The sequence below is a fragment of the Medicago sativa genome, chromosome 1 (genome assembly GCF_051527215.1).
Source record: "Medicago sativa cultivar Bolivia chromosome 1, Bolivia_mono, whole genome shotgun sequence".
Lineage (NCBI taxonomy): Eukaryota > Viridiplantae > Streptophyta > Magnoliopsida > Fabales > Fabaceae > Medicago > Medicago sativa.
The window spans coordinates 87,755,575-87,774,888 of NC_140749.1; the positions used below are offsets into that span (position 1 = coordinate 87,755,575).

The 19,314-nt window shown below is 34.4% G+C and overlaps 3 protein-coding genes and 1 pseudogene across 4 annotated transcripts; 2 read left to right on the forward strand and 2 right to left on the reverse strand.

Annotated features, from left to right (window-relative positions):
* The first annotated feature begins 1,066 nt into the window (after positions 1-1,066).
* On the forward strand, positions 1,067-2,857 carry LOC146958715 (protein FAR-RED IMPAIRED RESPONSE 1 pseudogene; annotated as a pseudogene). Its single transcript, XR_015024706.1, has 2 exons — positions 1,067-1,320; positions 1,755-2,857. The product of XR_015024706.1 is annotated as a protein FAR-RED IMPAIRED RESPONSE 1 pseudogene (transcript).
* Positions 2,858-5,756: 2,899 nt separating this feature from the next.
* LOC146958716 (putative histone-arginine methyltransferase CARM1) lies at positions 5,757-9,745 on the reverse strand. Its single transcript, XM_085740255.1, has 6 exons — positions 9,462-9,745; positions 7,786-7,863; positions 7,270-7,373; positions 6,991-7,163; positions 6,074-6,254; positions 5,757-5,990 (listed from the first exon to the last, which is right to left on the reverse strand). The coding sequence occupies exons 2-6, from the start codon at positions 7,816-7,818 to the stop codon at positions 5,927-5,929; spliced, it is 555 nt and encodes a 184-aa protein (XP_085596381.1). The 5' UTR covers positions 7,819-7,863; positions 9,462-9,745; the 3' UTR covers positions 5,757-5,926.
* Positions 9,746-12,776: 3,031 nt separating this feature from the next.
* On the reverse strand, positions 12,777-15,649 carry LOC146958717 (uncharacterized). The gene is made up of 9 exons (XM_085752493.1): positions 15,425-15,649; positions 15,054-15,318; positions 14,838-14,934; positions 14,614-14,741; positions 14,438-14,522; positions 13,566-13,632; positions 13,238-13,414; positions 13,061-13,132; positions 12,777-12,974 (listed from the first exon to the last, which is right to left on the reverse strand). The coding sequence occupies exons 1-9, from the start codon at positions 15,575-15,577 to the stop codon at positions 12,777-12,779; spliced, it is 1,242 nt and encodes a 413-aa protein (XP_085608619.1). The 5' UTR covers positions 15,578-15,649.
* Positions 15,650-17,928: 2,279 nt separating this feature from the next.
* Positions 17,929-18,992, forward strand: LOC146958718 (NDR1/HIN1-like protein 1). Its single transcript, XM_085740254.1, has one exon. The coding sequence runs from the start codon at positions 18,028-18,030 to the stop codon at positions 18,721-18,723; it is 696 nt and encodes a 231-aa protein (XP_085596380.1). The 5' UTR covers positions 17,929-18,027; the 3' UTR covers positions 18,724-18,992.
* The last annotated feature ends 322 nt before the right edge of the window (positions 18,993-19,314 follow it).

Sequence of the window (19,314 nt, forward strand, 5' to 3'; positions counted from 1 at the left end):
CCTGCTTAAGAAAAAAACTAGCATTATTTTTTTAAAGGAAAAAATAATATATAAACTGTAATTAACAAATCCCATTTTTCCTTTTTTCAGATAAAAATGACGACCCAATAAAAAATATACAATTAAGAGAGAAATTTTGGTATGTAAAAAGTTTTTTTTTGAATAAAATTAACGGATCATTTTCAATATTTAAGAACCAAATTAAAAGAGAAAAATTGCTTAAAAATAAAAGTTAAAGGAGAGGATATATGCTTAAATAAATTGTATAAAATTTCCTTGGTTTGCGATCATGTACAAACTACAATTAACTAGGATTACATACATAAAACTTGGAAGAGAATAAGTTTAGTGGGGGCAATGATACCATCGTCCATTGCTTATTTTAATTTCACTAATATAATTGACATACTCACCACCCCACCAACAAATGTCTACATATATACGGTAGTATTAGTAGAGTACTAAATGCCAATGGGAAGGATCAACACAGATAAGTGCTAATTGTGTTGGCCAAGAAAAAGAAAAGGTAGCTTTCTAAATTTTCTTAATTGTTTAGTCAATTTTTCTCTCCTAAATTGTGCAATTAAAGTGGCGTGTAGAATATTCCAAGGCTAAATGGACCACTTTATAGTGAGTCCATATGATGAATTATAGTTTTTAAACGTGTGGACTTATTATTTTATGTCAAGTTGTTATAGTGGCTAAAAATTCACATTTTGAAAGTAAATAAGCGGAGTGTTCGAAGTTCGAACCTGACTCATATATACTCCCTCCGTTTCAAAATACATGTTCAATTTTTGCAATGTGCACTATTCACTTGACTTACTTTGACCATACTTTTTAACTAATGTATAAATACAAATATTAGCATGTAAGATGTTGTTTGATTTGTCTCGACAAATATTTTCAAAATATTAAATTTTTATAATTTTTTACTTTAGATAATTAAAGATATTAACGGTCAAAATTGTGCATTGGCATATGTGAAATGGTTGACTTGGACATGTATTTTGAAACAGAGGGAGTATATTATACAAGAGAAATGCTAGGGTCACACCCACTAACACTCTCTTTTAACACACCAAATAAGAATTGGACATGTGTCACACTTTTTTATTTCAATTAACTTGTAACATGTTAAACCATTTAGTGTTAAAAATCATTTATTTTATTTTTAATTATTAAATTAGGTTTTAACTTTTCATCTCATTTGCTCAATCTCCCCCAAAACACGTTCCCTTCATGTTCTCCTCTATAAAAAGCTCTGTAAAAAGAAACTGGTTGATTTCACAAAATTGACTAAACTTATCTTCTCTAAAGGTATGTACAGTTCCTGTTCTCACTTATTTTCGCTCTTTACTTGTTAGTTTATTTCTCTATTGCCATGCAAATCTTCAATAGCCATGTACGTGATTATCCTTTCTTGTATTTTCACACTTTAATCGAAGTGATTAAATCATTCATTTAATTTCTGTTTTGAAAGATAGTGTTGTTGGAGATGGTTTATTTTTTGTTTTTTTGTCTTTGGCACCATATACGTGATTATCCTTTCTTATGTTTTGATTTAATCTATGTGATTAAAATCGTTCATTTAATCTCAGGAACCTTTATTTTTGGATTCTTGTTGATAGATGCATATTCGAAAGGATTCTGAAATGGTTTTTTAAGTGTAGTTAACGAGATTATGAATTCTGATTGATTACTATAATGGTTTTCATTTTTGTACGATGGTTTGTCTGTGTTTATTCTTGCAGTTATCTCTGTCATCATATACTAGACATTAATGGAAGCAGCCGATGGTAATGGAGATCAAGTTTTTGATGGGAATGGAGAGCAAGTTGTTAACGAGACTACCAATAATGATTCATGTGTTGGTGATTCAGGAGCTAATGATAGTCAGGAACCTTATATTGGAATGGAATTTGAGTCACAAGAAAAGGCATACTCATTCTACTCTCTTTATGCTAAATCTGTTGGGTTTGGAATTTCCATCAAAACTAGTAAGCGTTCAAAGGTTTCTACGGAATTTATTGATGTGACTTATGCTTGCAAGATATGGAAATAAGAGAGCATCCACCGCACATAACCCACATCCTTGTTTGAAGGTGGATTGTGGGGCCAGCTTACGCGTCAAAATAAATTGTGATGGAAAATGGATTGTTCATAGCTTCATTAAAGATCACAATCATGAGGTTTTTCCAACATATGCACATTATTTTCCTTGCCATAGAAGAATCAATAAGTCTCAAAAGAACTGTATTGAAACTTTACAACATGTTGGGGTGAAAACAACCAAAATTTTTGCCACAATGGCCAAACAACATGGAGGGTATGAAAACATTGGCTGCTTGGAGAAAGACATTAGAAATCATTTAGATAAAAGTCGTCGTTTGGCATTAGAGTCGGGAGATGCAACAGCAATGTTGGAGTGTTTTATGCTTATGCAAGAAGAAAATCCTAGATTTTTTTATGCAATTGATTTGGATGATGAAGATCGTGTAAGAAACGTATTTTGGGAGGATGCAAAAGTTAGAGATGATTATCAAGAATTTGGAGATGTGATTTCATTCGATACAACATATATCACAGGACAACCAGTATTATGTATGATAGTGAGTATCATGTATGGTGGTATGCATCTCTTTAACAGGACAACCAAACCATCAACAAACAAAATCGTTCTTTTATTATTTAACTCAACATCAATTATATCATTGGTGCTGCAAAAACACCACAATTACAAACTCCCAGCGCTAAGGCAATACGGGGACAACCAAAACAGGAAAAAGAAAGACCCTTAAACACAATAACAATTCCTGATGCCATTTCTTCTTCATTTCGGTTCAACCAGAGCTGAGAACGTGCAGGAGAATTTAAATTTAAGCTTTCTTTTTCAATTTAACAAAAAAAAATATTTTCTGGACAACCACAACTCAAACGCCAAAAAAGAACGTCGTCGTGATTGAAGCTGACGGCGAAGAGAGCGGCGAACACCGTCGTGGAGAGAAAGAACGTCGTCGTGAAGAGAGCGGCAAACGTCGTGGAGAGAAAGAACACCGTCGTGAAAATTGAAGACTGTGTATCTCACTACCGGCGAACACCGTCATTGAGAGAAAGAACACCGTCGTGGTCGTGGAGAGAAAGAACCCATCGTGGAAATTGAAGAAGGCTGCATCTCACTACCTCTTCTCTCTCTCTTCTTTTTCTTCTTTTAAATTATATTATTAAAAAAAAATTAAAATGTTTGGAAACAGGTTTAACAGGTTACAAGTTAATTGAAATAAAAAAGTGTGACACATGTCCAATTCTTATTTGGTGTGTTAAAAGAGAGTGTTAGTGGGTGCGACCCTATCATTTCTCATTATACAATGTTTCTACTAATTGAACTAAACTCACAAAATTGTAACTCATATTCTTATTACGTGCAATCTGCATTATATGTTACTTCTAAAAAAAAAATACGAGTGAGGCCATGCACCTCTGTATTGCTCCAAAAGACTTGCACTCACAGAGGGACTATATTTGGATGTTCTACATTTTACTATAAAACCTTATAAGAAACTACATTCCAGCGATTTTTTTCTTCTCAGTTTTGAGCAACATGGGGCGGGAACTCTTAAATATGGGTACTCCAAAAGTGTTGAAGTGCCTGTATCAGATACGAACTCGTACCCGTATACGGTTCACATACCTTACATACCGAGTCATATCCATTTTTATTTAGTTAATTCGTCGTAGTTAGTATCACAAAAACGTACATACAATGGAAAAATAGCATAAATTGTTTTACTTTTTTATTGTATTTCAATTCTATCTTATCTTAAAAAATGTGATGCATAATGGCCCACCTTAATTTTTTTTAACATCAATATAGCAAGCAAGAATCCTGCTCTTTACCCAAATCGTTTCACTCATTCCCAAAGTAAAATACCAAACTACCCCTACGCATGTTAACATGCGTTACGCAAGTTAACTTGCGTAGCGTGACTTAAGTCACGTAGCGTGAGTTAAGTCACGCTAAGTGCCGTTTTTAGTTCAAAACCCAGCATGCAAGCCCAAAACACCATTTTTTCTTTCCATCCACCTCCAAAAACCCAAAAAGTGCGAATTTTTGGGTCATAATCTCAACTTCAAATCATTGCAACTCGTCAGGAAGCAAGTTTCTACGCTCATCAAGCATCAAAGAACAGGTAATGTATCCCCAAAACTCATCCTATTTTCCTGGTTTTTCTGCCTGTCACGTCATTTTTGTCAGTAGGTGCTAGGGCTGAGCGTGAGTTAACTCACGCTAGTTGTGAGGTGTGCGTAAGTTAACTTGCGTAGGAAGATAACACTAGCGCAAGTTAACTCACGCTAGTGTGTTGCCCAGTCTGTTGCCCATATTTTGAAATTTTGCGCCACTTTTTTTTACATGCTTTGCTTGCCGCACAAGTCAACATAATGTGCCTTTGCTTGATTCCGGACCACTTTCTTCATGTGAAGTTGAAAGAAAATTGTCCGCTACCACCTCCTCCTAAGGAGTGGGATGACTCACAAGATTGGTGATGCGGAGCAATGGCTTTTTCAGTTTTTGGATAGAAACGCCGCCTTCGATGAGCTCATGTCTAAGGAGCCCAAGCCGCCAAAGAAACCAACAAATGATCACAATCCTATTACTTTGGACACCCCGGAAAAACCAAAGCAAGAGAACGAAGTCATGGATGAAGATGGAGATTATGCACTATCACTAGTTTAGTTAGATAGGTTATGACACTTTTGGGTCGGTGGGTGTTCGTCCTATTTTTTGGTGGTATTACACCCCGACATATTTTTTGGTGGCCTATTGTGTAATTTTGATATTTATGGCCAATATGTAACTAATATTATATAAATATATGAAAAGAATTATTTTGGATCGTTTACGTGTCATTAAGTGTGTTTAAATTATTACGGGTCATTACCGGCGTATTTGTAAAATTTGGACCGTTTGGATCGTTTATGTGTGATTATGTGATTGTGAGAAAAACAATGTTTTTAATTAATTTTGATCAATTATGTCGTATTATCCGATAAACTTCTTAAACTGGCGTAATTTGGTTAAGTTATGAATGTGGCGTGATTACAGGTCTTTCTAGACTTATCAAAAGTTTGTTCTGTTACTGCATGCATGCATGCAGTTTCTGCTTCTGCTATGAACGTGAGTTAACTCACGCCAGTGCAAATGGAAACGTGAGTTAACTCACGCACTCCATTACACTAACGCTTGTTAACATGCGTTATTTTTTTTTACAAATAACACCAACGCATGTTAACATGCCGCTACAAGAATTTTGGTTATTACTGGTGGAAATAATCCCCCAGTAATGCAAAAAATCCCTCAGTAATACGCATTACTGGCGGATTCGAGTCCCTCAGTAATATGAGCGTCAGAAATGTTACTGGCGGATTTTTCCCTCAGTAATGAGGATGTAGTCCTGACAAAGCATTACTGAGGGATTATTCCGTCAGTAATTACTGACGGATTATTCAGCCAGTAATTACTGACGGAATAATCCCTCAGTAATGTAGATTCAGATTTGTCATAATATTACTGGCGGATTTATCCCCCCAGTAATGTTAATCGAATTTGCATTACTGACGGAAATGTCCACCAGTAATGTACTTCACCTTTTTTTTTTTTTGATCCCTTCCCCCACTTTTCGATTTTAATTAGAGAAATAAAATTAAATAAACACAAATAAATTAAAGAAATAATTTTTTTTATTTAATACGAAAAATTAATTAAACCACATATCATTATAATATTTGTACAATACATAAATAATTTTCATACAAAATCATAAATATTTTAATAATATTCCTACAATCTAGAAAACTAAGAAAAAAACTAATTATCATAATATTCGGACAAATTTGATCTTGATCTCCCTCTCGGTGATCTTCGCTCCTATTTCCTCCTCTTCCACAAACCGGAATAAGGAACCAAAGGAACAGCAACAGAGAACAGAATGCTGCTCACAAATAAAATTAAGCGTCGATGATACAGATTAGAGGCAAAAAAAAATTGACTCGATTATAAATTACAAGAACTTACTATTTAGCTTTTTCTGAAGGTGCACAAATAGGCACCATCTCTTTGATCCACTTTAGGCACCATCTCAATCCCATTGCTTCTGCCATTAGTGGTGATGTCTTTATATTTTCTCTCAAAGTGACTGTTGCACTAACAATGCCTTCATAGTTGCGAGCCACCAGTCCCCAACAAGTCGACCCTCCTTCAAAACACTCAACATCTATATTAATCTTTGGATCATCAAATTTTTATTAGCATAGGAAGTTATAAGAACTACCAACTCTCGCAAAGAAAAGAAATACAAGGGCAACGCTAAAGACGAAACACCTTGAAAAGAAACAATCATCCATAACAATCATAAACACTGCCAAAACAGAAATTCAAACACTCCCTAACACCAAAATATGCAGGTCAGCCGTGCAGAAAAACATACATCAGTGTACAATATTCAGTATGCACAAAAAAAATAATACATTAGATACATCATAATTGCGAGTATTTTTATCCAGTTTTCTAACAGCCATATATTGTTTGTAACAAAGCTTAAATCTGGATTATACAATCAGATATGTTTCTACGCATATGACTTTTGACCTTACAGCATTTATACAATTATACTTAGCTTATGTATAGGTTGATGACCAAATCTATATCTATATTGATCTATCTACCATCTATCTTCTATATATAAACTAAACATGACTTCTTCTATGTCTTTATGTTTATGTGGCAATTCTATGTAACAATCTTACCCTAGACATTCTATAGTAGGTTTCTTTCAGATCAAGCTTACAAGAAGATGTTTGAAGAATCCCTCCTTGTTCAGCACCAGGACCCCACATTTTAGCTAATGCAAATTTAAATTTTTCTAGTTAACGACATGATGCACCTCATGCTAGTATAGCAATAAAAGAAAAAGAAATGATACAAATACCAACCAGACAATGTTAAATATATTGTATAACTCTGTGCATTGTGGGCAATCAAATGAAGCCTGCCGGTAATTTCCTGCTCTGCCATGACATAAATTGGCTGAGAGAGAACACAGCGTAACTGGTACCAATGGGTTGTGGGTGAACCAGGAGCAGTGGTAAGCCACCTTTGCACAGTACTGTAAATTTGTAATAATTGAAACAAATCAACAGATAGCAACAATAACAAAACCTAGTTGAATAAAAACTTGTTAGACTTTATTACTAATGAAGAGGAATGTTTACCTTCCATTGAATAATACATCAAACCAACATGCTAACCCATGTACTCTGGTGCCCACAGAGGCAACGAATCTCAGAGGAATGTCAATTTCATACAATTCTTCTTCCTATAGAACAAAGAGTGATCTGGTCAAAATTCATTGGCAACTTCACTTCAAGCATTGAAAGAATAGCATAAGGAATAAATACAATCAAGTCAACAACCAACAATAGACCATTTGTACAAAGTAATGATATCCAGCCAGAAATAAAAGATGGCTTTTTAATATAGTTTTAAAGAAATTTCTTCTTCCAAAGAACAACTCAATAATGATCATCATCCAGTCCAAAAAAATACAATGATCATCAGAAGACAAAGCCACAAAAAAAAAAAATACAATAAGTTAATTGTATTAAAATAAATCTAATGATGGAATTTATTATTCTCATTTTGCAAAAACTTCATTGTTAACTGCCAAAATGACCTACGTAAAATACAGGAATAAAACACTCTTAGGAAAAAGATAAGCTGATTCTTACCTTCATTTTACCGAAGTCTAGTACATGGAACATTGGGGGAGCTATTAGCAATCTTGGATCAAAAGCATCCACCACAGGCTTTATGAGTAAAAAACATGAAGAAAAAAAAAACGTTAGTTACAAAATTTTAGTAACTAAAGTTCAATTTGGCTGCAACATAAAACATTATCAATTTTTAATTATGTTAAAACCGTAAGAGTTCTGCCTATGTGACATCTCTATGTAATCTTTCCATTATATAACATTTCCATCAGATTGAGAGCTATGTAAGTGAACACAATGTGGCACTACTTCAAACTTCTTTAATTAAACTAGCAACATTATATCACAGGGTGACAAAGCTTAAATCTCTGATTGTAAGATAAGGTTTGTAACAATGCTTAAACTTATCCAAAATCTACTCTTAAATTGGGAAAATTTTGATCAAACTCAAAAAACATTAATGCTTCTAAATTCTAACCACATTACATTACGCAGACATACATATAGCATCAAATTCAAGACAATTAGTTTCAAAAAGGTCAATTATCTCACTCCAAAAGCTATATATCACTAAAGTCTCTGCAAGAAGTGCAAGAAGCACTAAAGCTCGCGGCGAAAGGAAAAAATACAAAGTGCCGCCAATATGCGTAACACCCCAATTAAAAACCTCACCAAAGTCTCTGCCACAAGCAATGAGGCCAGAATATACATATAGCAAACTAACACGCATAGACATGCCTCACTCCCACAAACAACAGAAACTAAACAGAACAGCCCTACCAAAATAAATGAACTGGTGTTGCTGCACTAGCTGCAACCAGCAAAAACAGCTGGGGACAGCAAGCACACACACACAGCAGGACCTCAGGCCTTCCCAAAAACCACAAATGTAGACCCATCAGCCCAAAAAACAACACCCAACAATAAAACTAACTGGTCAGGTCGAACAAAGCCATTCCACCACTGCCTAGACCGCATAAACAGAAGCTAACAACACTCCACTGCTGCCAAGTCTTTACCGCGTCAACAATTTTCTATCAAGGCACTCAAAAGGATTCCAACACCATTCGTAAAATAGACAACTCGGCACCGACATCCTACTCAAAACCCACCTCCAAAAACACACATGGTTTATACAATGACTCTCAAATCAACAAACTCTTGTCAACACTCAACATTGTGTATTGGACATAAAAAATGATTTGAAGTATTGACAATCTATAGGAACAAAAATTATCAAATCAATTAAAAAATAGCAAAGACTGAATAATCTTTTAAACATGTAACTATTATCAAATCAAAATTAGAAGGAAAAAAATCAACAATCTATATATTATTATAGTACAGATGATTTAGTAATTATAGGGAGTATTTTTACGCACTTCTAGCTGCACTTCTAAACGCAATTCTAATCACCATGCACATTAAATCCAAACTCTAAGATTAAACCTATTCTTTTTAACAATTTATAATATTAATGAAACAAAACAAACAAAATCATGGCAGCAGCAAAACAACTTAATCTACTTACAATCTCAATTTCAACGCCAAATATTAGCAACAAGAACACTAAACCACTAACAGGGACCTATTAGGGTTTTAAGCTATATTCTCTTGCATGTCAATTTCTCTAAACCTAAGAAAGAATCTTAGTTTCCCATTTCTAAAATTGAAGCTTAAGTTGAGAAATTCACCTTATTAGAGGAAAGAAACAACAAGATTGTAGTGGATGGTGAAAGCTTCCTAAAACTCCAATTTTTCTTCAATTGATTTTCCCTTTTGCTTTTGTTCCTCTTGTGCTGGAATTTCCATCTTCTATCAACCAAAAGAGATGAAAAGAAACGAATTACTACACATGCATGGCTTGATTCATGGAAGGAAGCTTTTCTGGAAGTTGGTTAATGGAGGGTGTGGGTTCGGTGGTTGAACCCGAGAGAGAAGAGAAGATGAAAATTATCCCCCTTCTAAAAAAAAACGCCTCCCTTCCTTCTTTTTTTCAATATTACTTTATAATTACTAGCGGATTTGGTTTCAATACTGACGAATTTGATTATTAATAGCAACCGACCATTACTGGCGGATTTGGTTTCAATACTGGCGGATTGTTGCTTTAATTACTGGCGGACTGTATGCGCTACTGACGGATTCGTAAATAACAACATTACTGGCGGATCTTTTGAATTACTGGCGGATTATATAATTCCGTTATACCATTATTGACGGATTATCTCCCTCAGTAAAGCAAAGACATATGTGTTTACATTATTGGCGGATTATATCCCTCAGTAATAATTCGTAGGTTCTTTATTGAAAATAATGACGGATTTATCCGTCGGTAATCTAACTCACTGAATTATTGTGGGATTTTTCCGTCAGTAACTTTATTGAGGGTTTTTTGGATGTTACTGAAGGTTTATTCCTCCAGTAATTACTGAGGGCCTAAATCCCTCAGTAATGCAATTTTGTATTGGTTAGTAGATTGGGGAATTCTTGTAGTGCGTAGTGTTTTCAACAAATAATACTAACGCATGTTAACCTACGTAACGCATGTTAACTTGCGTTAGTATTTGCACTAGCGTAACTTAATATGCGTAGGGGTAGTTTGGTATTTTACTTTGGGAATGAGCGAAACGATTTGGGTAAAGAGCAGGATTCAGCAAGCAACACAGTACAAACACTTGGTTTAGGTCTCAACCAAAACAACACATAATTTAGTCTAAAGAATTTCTTTTTCCACCCTACATTTTTCTCACACACTCTTCAAAAATGTCCTCAGATTTTCGAATCATAAATATGAAATGAGATTTTTCTCTACATTTTTTGTGAAAAAAATGCTTTTAACTATTTCTGTTTAGTATCTGATCCAAAGACCAATTAATTAAAGAGGTACAATCCCATTGTCCACTTGCGGGGGGCCACATCTAAAGCCAGAACATAGCTCTGTATGGACTTAGTTCCACCAAAATTAACACTAAGAATAATTGAACATGAGACCTTGAGAGAAAGACACTTCACGATTCCAAGTCAACGCCACTAGGTCAACCTAAACGGGTTCACCAATTCTTATTCTATAATCTGGAAAAATGGTACTCTGTATTTGATAATCTGAACACCCCCTATACACTTTACTTTAAAGCATGTATATAGGGCATTCAGATTATAAAATCTGAAGATATTTTTTCTTCTGGATTATAAATTATACACTCTCATTGTGAAGAAATTTGTTCCATAAAAATATTTCATGTGGAATTTTGGATTTGAACCCAGGTCAATATATTCCTTAATCTTCATGTGCGTTTATTTGAATATGTGTTGACCATTAGACCAATAACAAAATAAAAATAAATTATTGCTTCAAAAAAAAATATTCCTTAAAAAAAGTTATGTTATTTTTTTTCTTAAAATATTTTTGTTTTTTTAAAAGAAGTTAAAATTAAAATATATGTTTGTTATTATCTACACCATCCGTCCTAAATTATAAGCTAAGTCATTTTACAATACCAATGAAGTATTAAAGTTATTTTTTTTATTGCACTCTTAACTATTTATTACTTTTACTTATTTCAATTCATTAATTTATCTTTTTGATACCATTTATCAAGGACAATTTTGCAAAACAATTCATAATATATATTTTTTAAAACACATAATATATCATTTCCATACAATATTAACTGCACTTCTTAATTTCTTTGAAATGATAAAAAAATCATATAATTTCGGACGAAGACAGTAATAAAAAAAAAAGTGAAGAAAATATATGCATATGACAACCAATAATAATTTATACAGAATATATAGGGATATACACGAGCCCCCCAGATATGTAGATGCCTTTTTTTAAGGAGTAGTAATATGTAGATGCCTTGACCTTCTCAACTAGAATCCGTATATATGCTTTATGCAACACTATACGAAACCTTTATAACTTATTCCCGGCGGAATAACAACCCATTCACTATGTAATTATAAGTTAACTGCAAGATCATAATCCTTTCTGTCACTTTTAAGCTTGGCTAAAGATGAAACATACATACAAACCTATCTCTTTCTGGATTCAGGGCTTGTTTCAAAAACCCTTTAATATCTAAAAGGATATAACCTTTGGATCCTTATCAGTTGATTTCTTATAAATAAAAAAGAAAGAAGAGATAGAAAAATATATTAGAAAGGGTGGGTGAAAAATATATACTAATAAAGATGAGTTTGTACCATACATTGACAAATTAAAGGGTTTTGATACAATTGCTTTCTTAAGTAATAAACTAGAACGCCGACCCGTGCATCGCACGGGTCTCACGGGCCGGAATAATTTGATACATAATAAAACGAAGAATTAATTAAGTTTTTAGTCCCTATAAATATATCAAATTTCGTTTTTAGTCCTCATAAATTTTTTTGATACATTTTGGTTCCTATAAAAAGTTTCAGCACGTAGTTTTAGTCCCTATTAAATTAAAATTTGTTTAATTAAGCTTAAAATTTTAAATTTTTTAATAATTTTTTACATACTTGTTTAAAACATTATAAAATGTTCCTTCGCTTAAACACATACTAAGCAAAGGCAAGCATACTAACTTGGTTTTGTCAATCTGTACTTTTAATTTAACATGTGAATGTGCGGGATCTAGTTACTCAAGCCAAATCAGTATTGAGTTTTCTTCATCCAGCATACCAACTTGGTGAATGACTATCTAACATTCAGAAAAATATTATCACCTTCCGGAGGTAGATCTAAAAATAAATTTCGTACATTTAGAGGTCGAAGCTCTAATAAAAGACAATGATAATAAATTTTTGAAATAATATTTATGCCAATGAATAAATTTATTTAGGTGGACTGGAAAAAGTTTCCTTAGCTAAGTAAATATAGCAGACATAGCAACTTGAAGAAAATTAAAAACCAAACTGTAAAAAACAAAAGGAAAAAACACATATTATTTAATGTCTGATTTATGCAGATTGAAGGAATTCGATAACAAAGCAAACGGCTCCAGCATTCGAGCAAGCTAAACATCTTTGTCGTCCTTGTGCTCAATTTTGACACGAACAACTCTGGTAGGTTTTGTGACCGACGTCTGGCCAGCTTCATCATCATCAACAGCCACAGAGTCAATGCTATTAGAGGACCTCTTAGCACCTGTTTTGGTGGTTGGTGTGTCAATCACACATGTATTGCTGCATGACTCCTCAACCTCTGGTACATCCTGCAGACATTGGCGACAAACAATTTGATCAATTGTGTTACGGATTAAACCTTTACGGACTCATGAAAGATTAATGTAATAATTACCATCTGAACATTTGAATTGTTTGGCGCAGCACCATCCACACTAAGCTCAACAACAGATCCATCGTCGGGTTTCTATCACGTATACATCAATAAAGGGAAGCAATTAGCAACACGATTCTTCCTTTATGTGCATTATTCTATAACAATTATAAAACCGTAATATCAGTTATGTTCTACCTTCAAATTATACTTAAACATAAACTGCTCATTGACACCAACATCATCAGATGCCTTCTTTACGACATAATTTCGATACTTCTTTACAACATTTCCTTCACCAACCTCAACCTTGAAAAGAATTTGCTTGTCAATCAGCACATTAAAATCAGCAGGATAATCATTGCCTACTGCTCCCTGCTCAAAAATAATAAAATGTTAGCACAAATTTTCGTCGGTAGATATACCTCATATATAGACCACACATTTATACAATTATATAATACACGACTACCTCATCACGTTCATTGATCAAGTCTTACACATTATGCCCAATAAACTGGGTCACCTGGCGATCAAAAAGAACAAAAGTAGTGGACCCTGTGTCGTCCATCACGATGACATGCAACTTGAACCTATCAAATAATCAACTATATCAATATAATTCCACGCATGATAAAAACAAAAATTATATTCGGATAAAATTTGTTTACCTTGGGACTACACCCTTGCAAGTTTTACACTTGCGACAACGGAGCACTCCATTGTCAACGGTGGCCAATGAAGCACACTGGGTGCATGATCAAAAGTACCAATCAACCCCAGTTTCGATCTCACATATAGTGGCAAGCACCGAACCTTGACATATCTGTAAATATTTCGTAGCTTTTTGCATAAAAATATTGAACAAAAATTACAAAGATGAATCCAAAAATACATCTAAAAATTTCATTAAACAGATAGCCACCTCAGTTGACTCAATCATGCTTTCAATTGTCATTCGGTTGGTGTTGAGTAAGTCATCTGATAAAGACGCGGAGCTGTTCGTTGAAATCTGGCTGACACTTCGGGTTAACTGTATTGATGCATTTTTCATTCTAATAAAAGGGCACCAATGTCAATAGAAGAGTAGCGAGACTCAAGTAGCAAGGTAAGGGACGACAACATATAACTCATGTAACCTATTGATAATAATTGGACAATAATATTTGACAGTGTTACTATTAATATTGTGCTGCCCTTTTCTGTGTGCACATCTTCTCAAACTTTCTTACTTATTACAAATTCTAACATGCCATCAGAAAACTATTGTTAGTGGATATCTTTAAGGTCGTATGCCAAATAAGCGACCCATAAACGATGGTAGGACCTCCAAACAACTTAATTACGACCAAAAAAACTTGCCTTTATTCTATAACATATAAAAATGTAAATGGTTACCCTGTCATGTACGCAGCGACTTCAGGCAAATCGCCATTAAGTATCAGCTTAGTCCCGTTAAACACATTAGCAACTCCCATAGCACCTAATTTTTCAAAAATTCGACAGCAAGTGAACATAATTTCACATTTCATTCTTGATATCAGCAGAAAGCACAAACTTAAAACATGACATACCTAAATACATGCATGTCTTGCAGAACTGCAATATCAATATAGTAGGTGTGTGGTTGTCATGGTTGCCAAAAAAGGTCACAATTTTGTCAGCATGTTCACCCCAAAGAGAGCAATGCAAGTGGTTGTTTCTGTAATAAAATATTACCAAAATATCAATTCAGGAACATAAGGTATATGAAAATTATATTACATGAACCAGCTACAAAGAAACAGACAAAGCTTACTCAAGATCCTCTAAAGTGAGATCAATAACCCTGCTTTTCCTTCCATCCTTTTCAGTTTCCCTTATATCACCTCTTTCAATTACATGACCAATAACATCTGAAATTACGTATACAAAAGCAAAAACAAATAACAAATGTATGAAATTCCTAAAGGAATGCTTATAGGTAGTAATAATGTACAACGCACATTCAGAATTGAAGTCTTTGAAGTCTTACCCGTAGACACTTCCTCGACAGTTGAAGAGAGAATTTCATTGAACGGCTTGAACTCAAAAACGTTCATAGGGATAGCAGGCGAGTGTACTTTGGTAAAAGTTGAATTGTGCATCATACTAAGCTTATGTTTGTGTGAAGTTACCTTATAAGGACCTTCATTAAAACCTACAATTGCATTTTCAAGCTGATATGTACCCCCTTCTTCAACCATGGACCTGAACTTTGCCACCAAATCTTTTCTAGCTGTGGCGTGAATACGTCCACCCTATTGACGACAACAACATCAGTAAACAGTTGGTTAAATTACATAACTAAAAAACAACGATGACATTAGTTTAATTTTAAAGCTAAGAGTGCAAACATGTAAAAACCTTTTCATCGACCAGTAACATGTTCATGAAAATGATGCTAGTGGGGACCTTCTTCTCTCGAATCAACCAAATATGAGCAACTCGCACACACATTTTGAGGTTCTTTCTTCCTCCAGAAACAGCTGAGATTGGAGTGTATTTGGCAGACATCATTGGCCGGTTTTTTCCTTTCCAAGAAAGAGAATGCTTGCTTAGATTGAGAAGGTCTGGCTAATAGGTTATGATGTATTTATAGAAAATGGTGCAATACGTGTGAGTAGGATATGATGGTTAAGCAATAAAGAGTATTACTTATCACGTTAAGCACAAAATAGTGGAACAAAATTAGGAAATGACCAACATTTTAGGATAAGGATTAATATGAATCAGCCTGAAATTAATATTGACATACTATGTTTACTAAGGATTGACATCTTGATAAGCATGAAAGATTGAAATACTCGCTATTTTTAGGAAATAACATAATTTGTTATGCACATTGTGTTGACTTCTCTGCATAAAAAATATGCGATTTTGTTTACTAAAGATTGACATACTGATAAGCATGGAAAAATAGGACATTCTGTTAACTAAAGATTGACACATTGATAAGGATGAAACACATGACACAAATTAATATGAAGGAGTTTTTGCGTAAGACAGAAGAGATAATAGGGTCAATTTGTTACGGAAGTAGAGATAAATACGAAATAGTTGTTTCGGAAAACAGAAGAGATAAATATGATATAGTTGTTTCGGATAGGGGTGGCAAAACGGGTCTGACCCGCCGGCCCGGCCCGTTTGGCCCGCTATTTTTGGCGGGCTGAGTCGAAGTTTTGAACTCGCTTTCTATAGTTGGCTCGGCTCGTCTCGTCTCGTTAAAATACGGGGCGGGCACGGGGCGGGGCGGCCCGGCCCGCTTAACTCGTTGGAAATGGGACGGGCATGGGGCGTGGCGGGGAGGCCCGCTTAACTCGTGTTTCAATTTGTTATTTTGAGTCTTATTTTATGTTTTTGGATTTATTTTGGTTGTTAGATATATTTTGAGACTTATTTTATGCTTTTGGATTTATCTTGGTCGTTGAGTTTATTTATTTTGAAACTTATTTTATAATTTGGTTGTTGGATTTATTTTATTAATTGTTTTATGTTGCGCATTTACCTTATTTTGCTATTAGTTATGATGTTGAATTCGACAATTCGATAATTATCTTGTTTTTCACAAATTTACTTGCTACCTATTCTTTTATATTTTTTTATGATAATAGCAACATAGTTTTTTTTTTTAACAATTAAGTTGTAAAAAAAATAAAAATAAAAAGTTTTTGTTTGGCGGGCCGGCCCGCCAACTCGCAAGCCCGCCACTAAACGGGGCGGGGTGAGATTTTGGACTCGGTCACAAAATTTGACTCGGCTCGTCTCGTCTCGTTTTTAGCGGGCTTAGACGGGACGGGCCTAAATGGGGCGGGCCGGCCCGCTTTGCCATCCCTAGTTTCGGAAAAATAGGGCTATAGATAAATATGAAATAGTTGTTTCGGAAAACAGAAGAGATAAATATGAAATAGTTGTTTCGGAAAAATAGGGCTATAGATAAATATGAAATAGTTGTAGGGCCAATTTGTTTTGGAAGTAGAGATAAATATGAAATAGTTGTTTCGGAAAATAGAAGAGATAAATATGAAATAGTTGTTTCGGAAAATAGAAGAGATGAATATTAAATAGTTGTTTTGGAAAATAGAAGAGATAAATATGAAATATGATCAATGGCTAAAATTGAATGGCGTCTAAATGTGCAAGATCCAATGACTTAGAAAAGTGGAGGGAAAAATGGGGGGAAAATATTAGGGTTAGGGTTAGCTTTAGGGGTTAAGTTTTAGTAAGTAAGATTAATGATCAATTTGTGAACCAAATAACTATTTGTAAACCCTTGTACTTGAAGAAAAATATTTAAAAAGTACTTTCATTGTCTATAAACATTATGCTAATATTTTTTTTCTTAATTTTTTTGAATGACAAAAATGAAAGTAGTAGTTGTTAGATTTTTTTTTTTTCCTTTTTCTATATTTTTTTCTCAAATAATATTTGGTTATTACAATTTTTCAAATGATATTAAATATTTTTTATTAAATAATAACTCATATACCTAAACATATTGATTTGAACATGCACTATAGAAATTCTCACGATAAAATTCCTTTTTTCCATATACAATAATCATCCATAAAAAGAAAAACTGGAAGTTGCCTCCTTACTGATTATGGTTAATCCTGTTCAATGTTAACAGCAAACGATTTTTTTTTTTTTTTTGAAGAAATGTTAACAGCAAACGATTGAAGTATGAGTTATACTTCCTCAAAGATTCAAACGTGACGGAAAAGGCATGACAGAGTAAAAGAATGTGTTTTTTCTTAGCAAAGGAGACAAATACCATGCTACTGCAACACATAAAGCTTATTCTTTCCTTCTTCCATGCACATACTCAAAGTTCAAAGTTCATTTCCTTCATATATATTTTATTTCCTCTATTCAACTTAACTACAAAACCACAACCACAAACATAGCTCATTTCTCAAACTCCATCATTTTTTCATCTCCCAATATCACCCACAAAAACAAAACAAAAAATGTACGGAAACGATCACATACCCGTTCACCATGTCCCAGGTTCACACCCGGGACCACACCCAACCCCGAAGCCCATAAAGCGCCATCATTCCACCAAATACTACCTCCAACGGGTTCAAGATAGCCTCACAACCCGTGCTACCAAAATGGTATGCACCGTTTTCTTGAGCCTCCTTGCAATCATTGGGCTCATCACCTTCATCGTCTGGCTAAGTCTACGTCCACATCGGCCTAGGTTTTTTATGCGTGACTTCACTTTAACGGGTCTAGCACAACAAACTGGGTTCGGAAATGCCCAAATAACCTTCAAAGTAGACGCCCGAAATTCCAACCAGAATATCGGGGTTTACTACGAAGCTATGGAAGGGTCACTTTATTACAGAAATAATGTTATCGGGTCGATGCAGATACCTTTTCCATCTTATCAAGGGCCAAAAAACACTACAAAAGTGAACGGAGTTTTCAATGGTGCCACGTTGACCGTTAATAGTCAAGGTTGGACAGAAATCCAGAACGATGGGGCTGATGGTACGGTGATGTTTATTTTGGAATTGACTACTGTGATTAAATTTAAGATATCCTCATGGGAAAGCCAGCGCCACAGGATGCACGCAACCTGTGATGCGGGTGTGGGATCTAATGGCACCCTCTTATCTATTTACAAAGACAAGAGGTGCACTGTTGACTTCGCTTAAGGAGACTGTTGTGTTTCTAATGTCACACACAAAAGAGCTTGAAATTAATTATATTCTTTTTCTTTGTCTATCTAACCTTTTTTTCCTTGCCATCCAACTTTTTATCAGTAACGGCTTTATTTTTTTATTTCCAACTAATGCATTGTTGTTCTTGTTCAGATTTATAGCTGTGTTGTTTTCCGCTGTTATGTAATTATTTTCATGATTTTCACACATTGGAATTTACTTTACTAAGTTTGTGATAAATGGAAAAGATTGTAAGAATTTAATTTCTTGGCACCATTTGTAATTTTGGTATCATAATTCATAACTATCTTTCACTGCCATATGGTACTAAAAAGTCTTTAACCTCCCTAAAGCCTTTTCTTTTACCCAAGTAAAATTATGTCATTTCATTTACATCAAAAGAGGTAATACACGAGAATATCATGAAAAGCATGAGAGCTAGCAGCATAGGCTTCAAAACAAAACAAAAAAACAGCTCCTGCAAATTTTGCACCTCTAATATCATAGGCTTCGTAATAGGCCACAAACCCCCACGTTACAAACCCCCACGTTATTGATTATGAATTGAGTAGTTTTTATGGTATG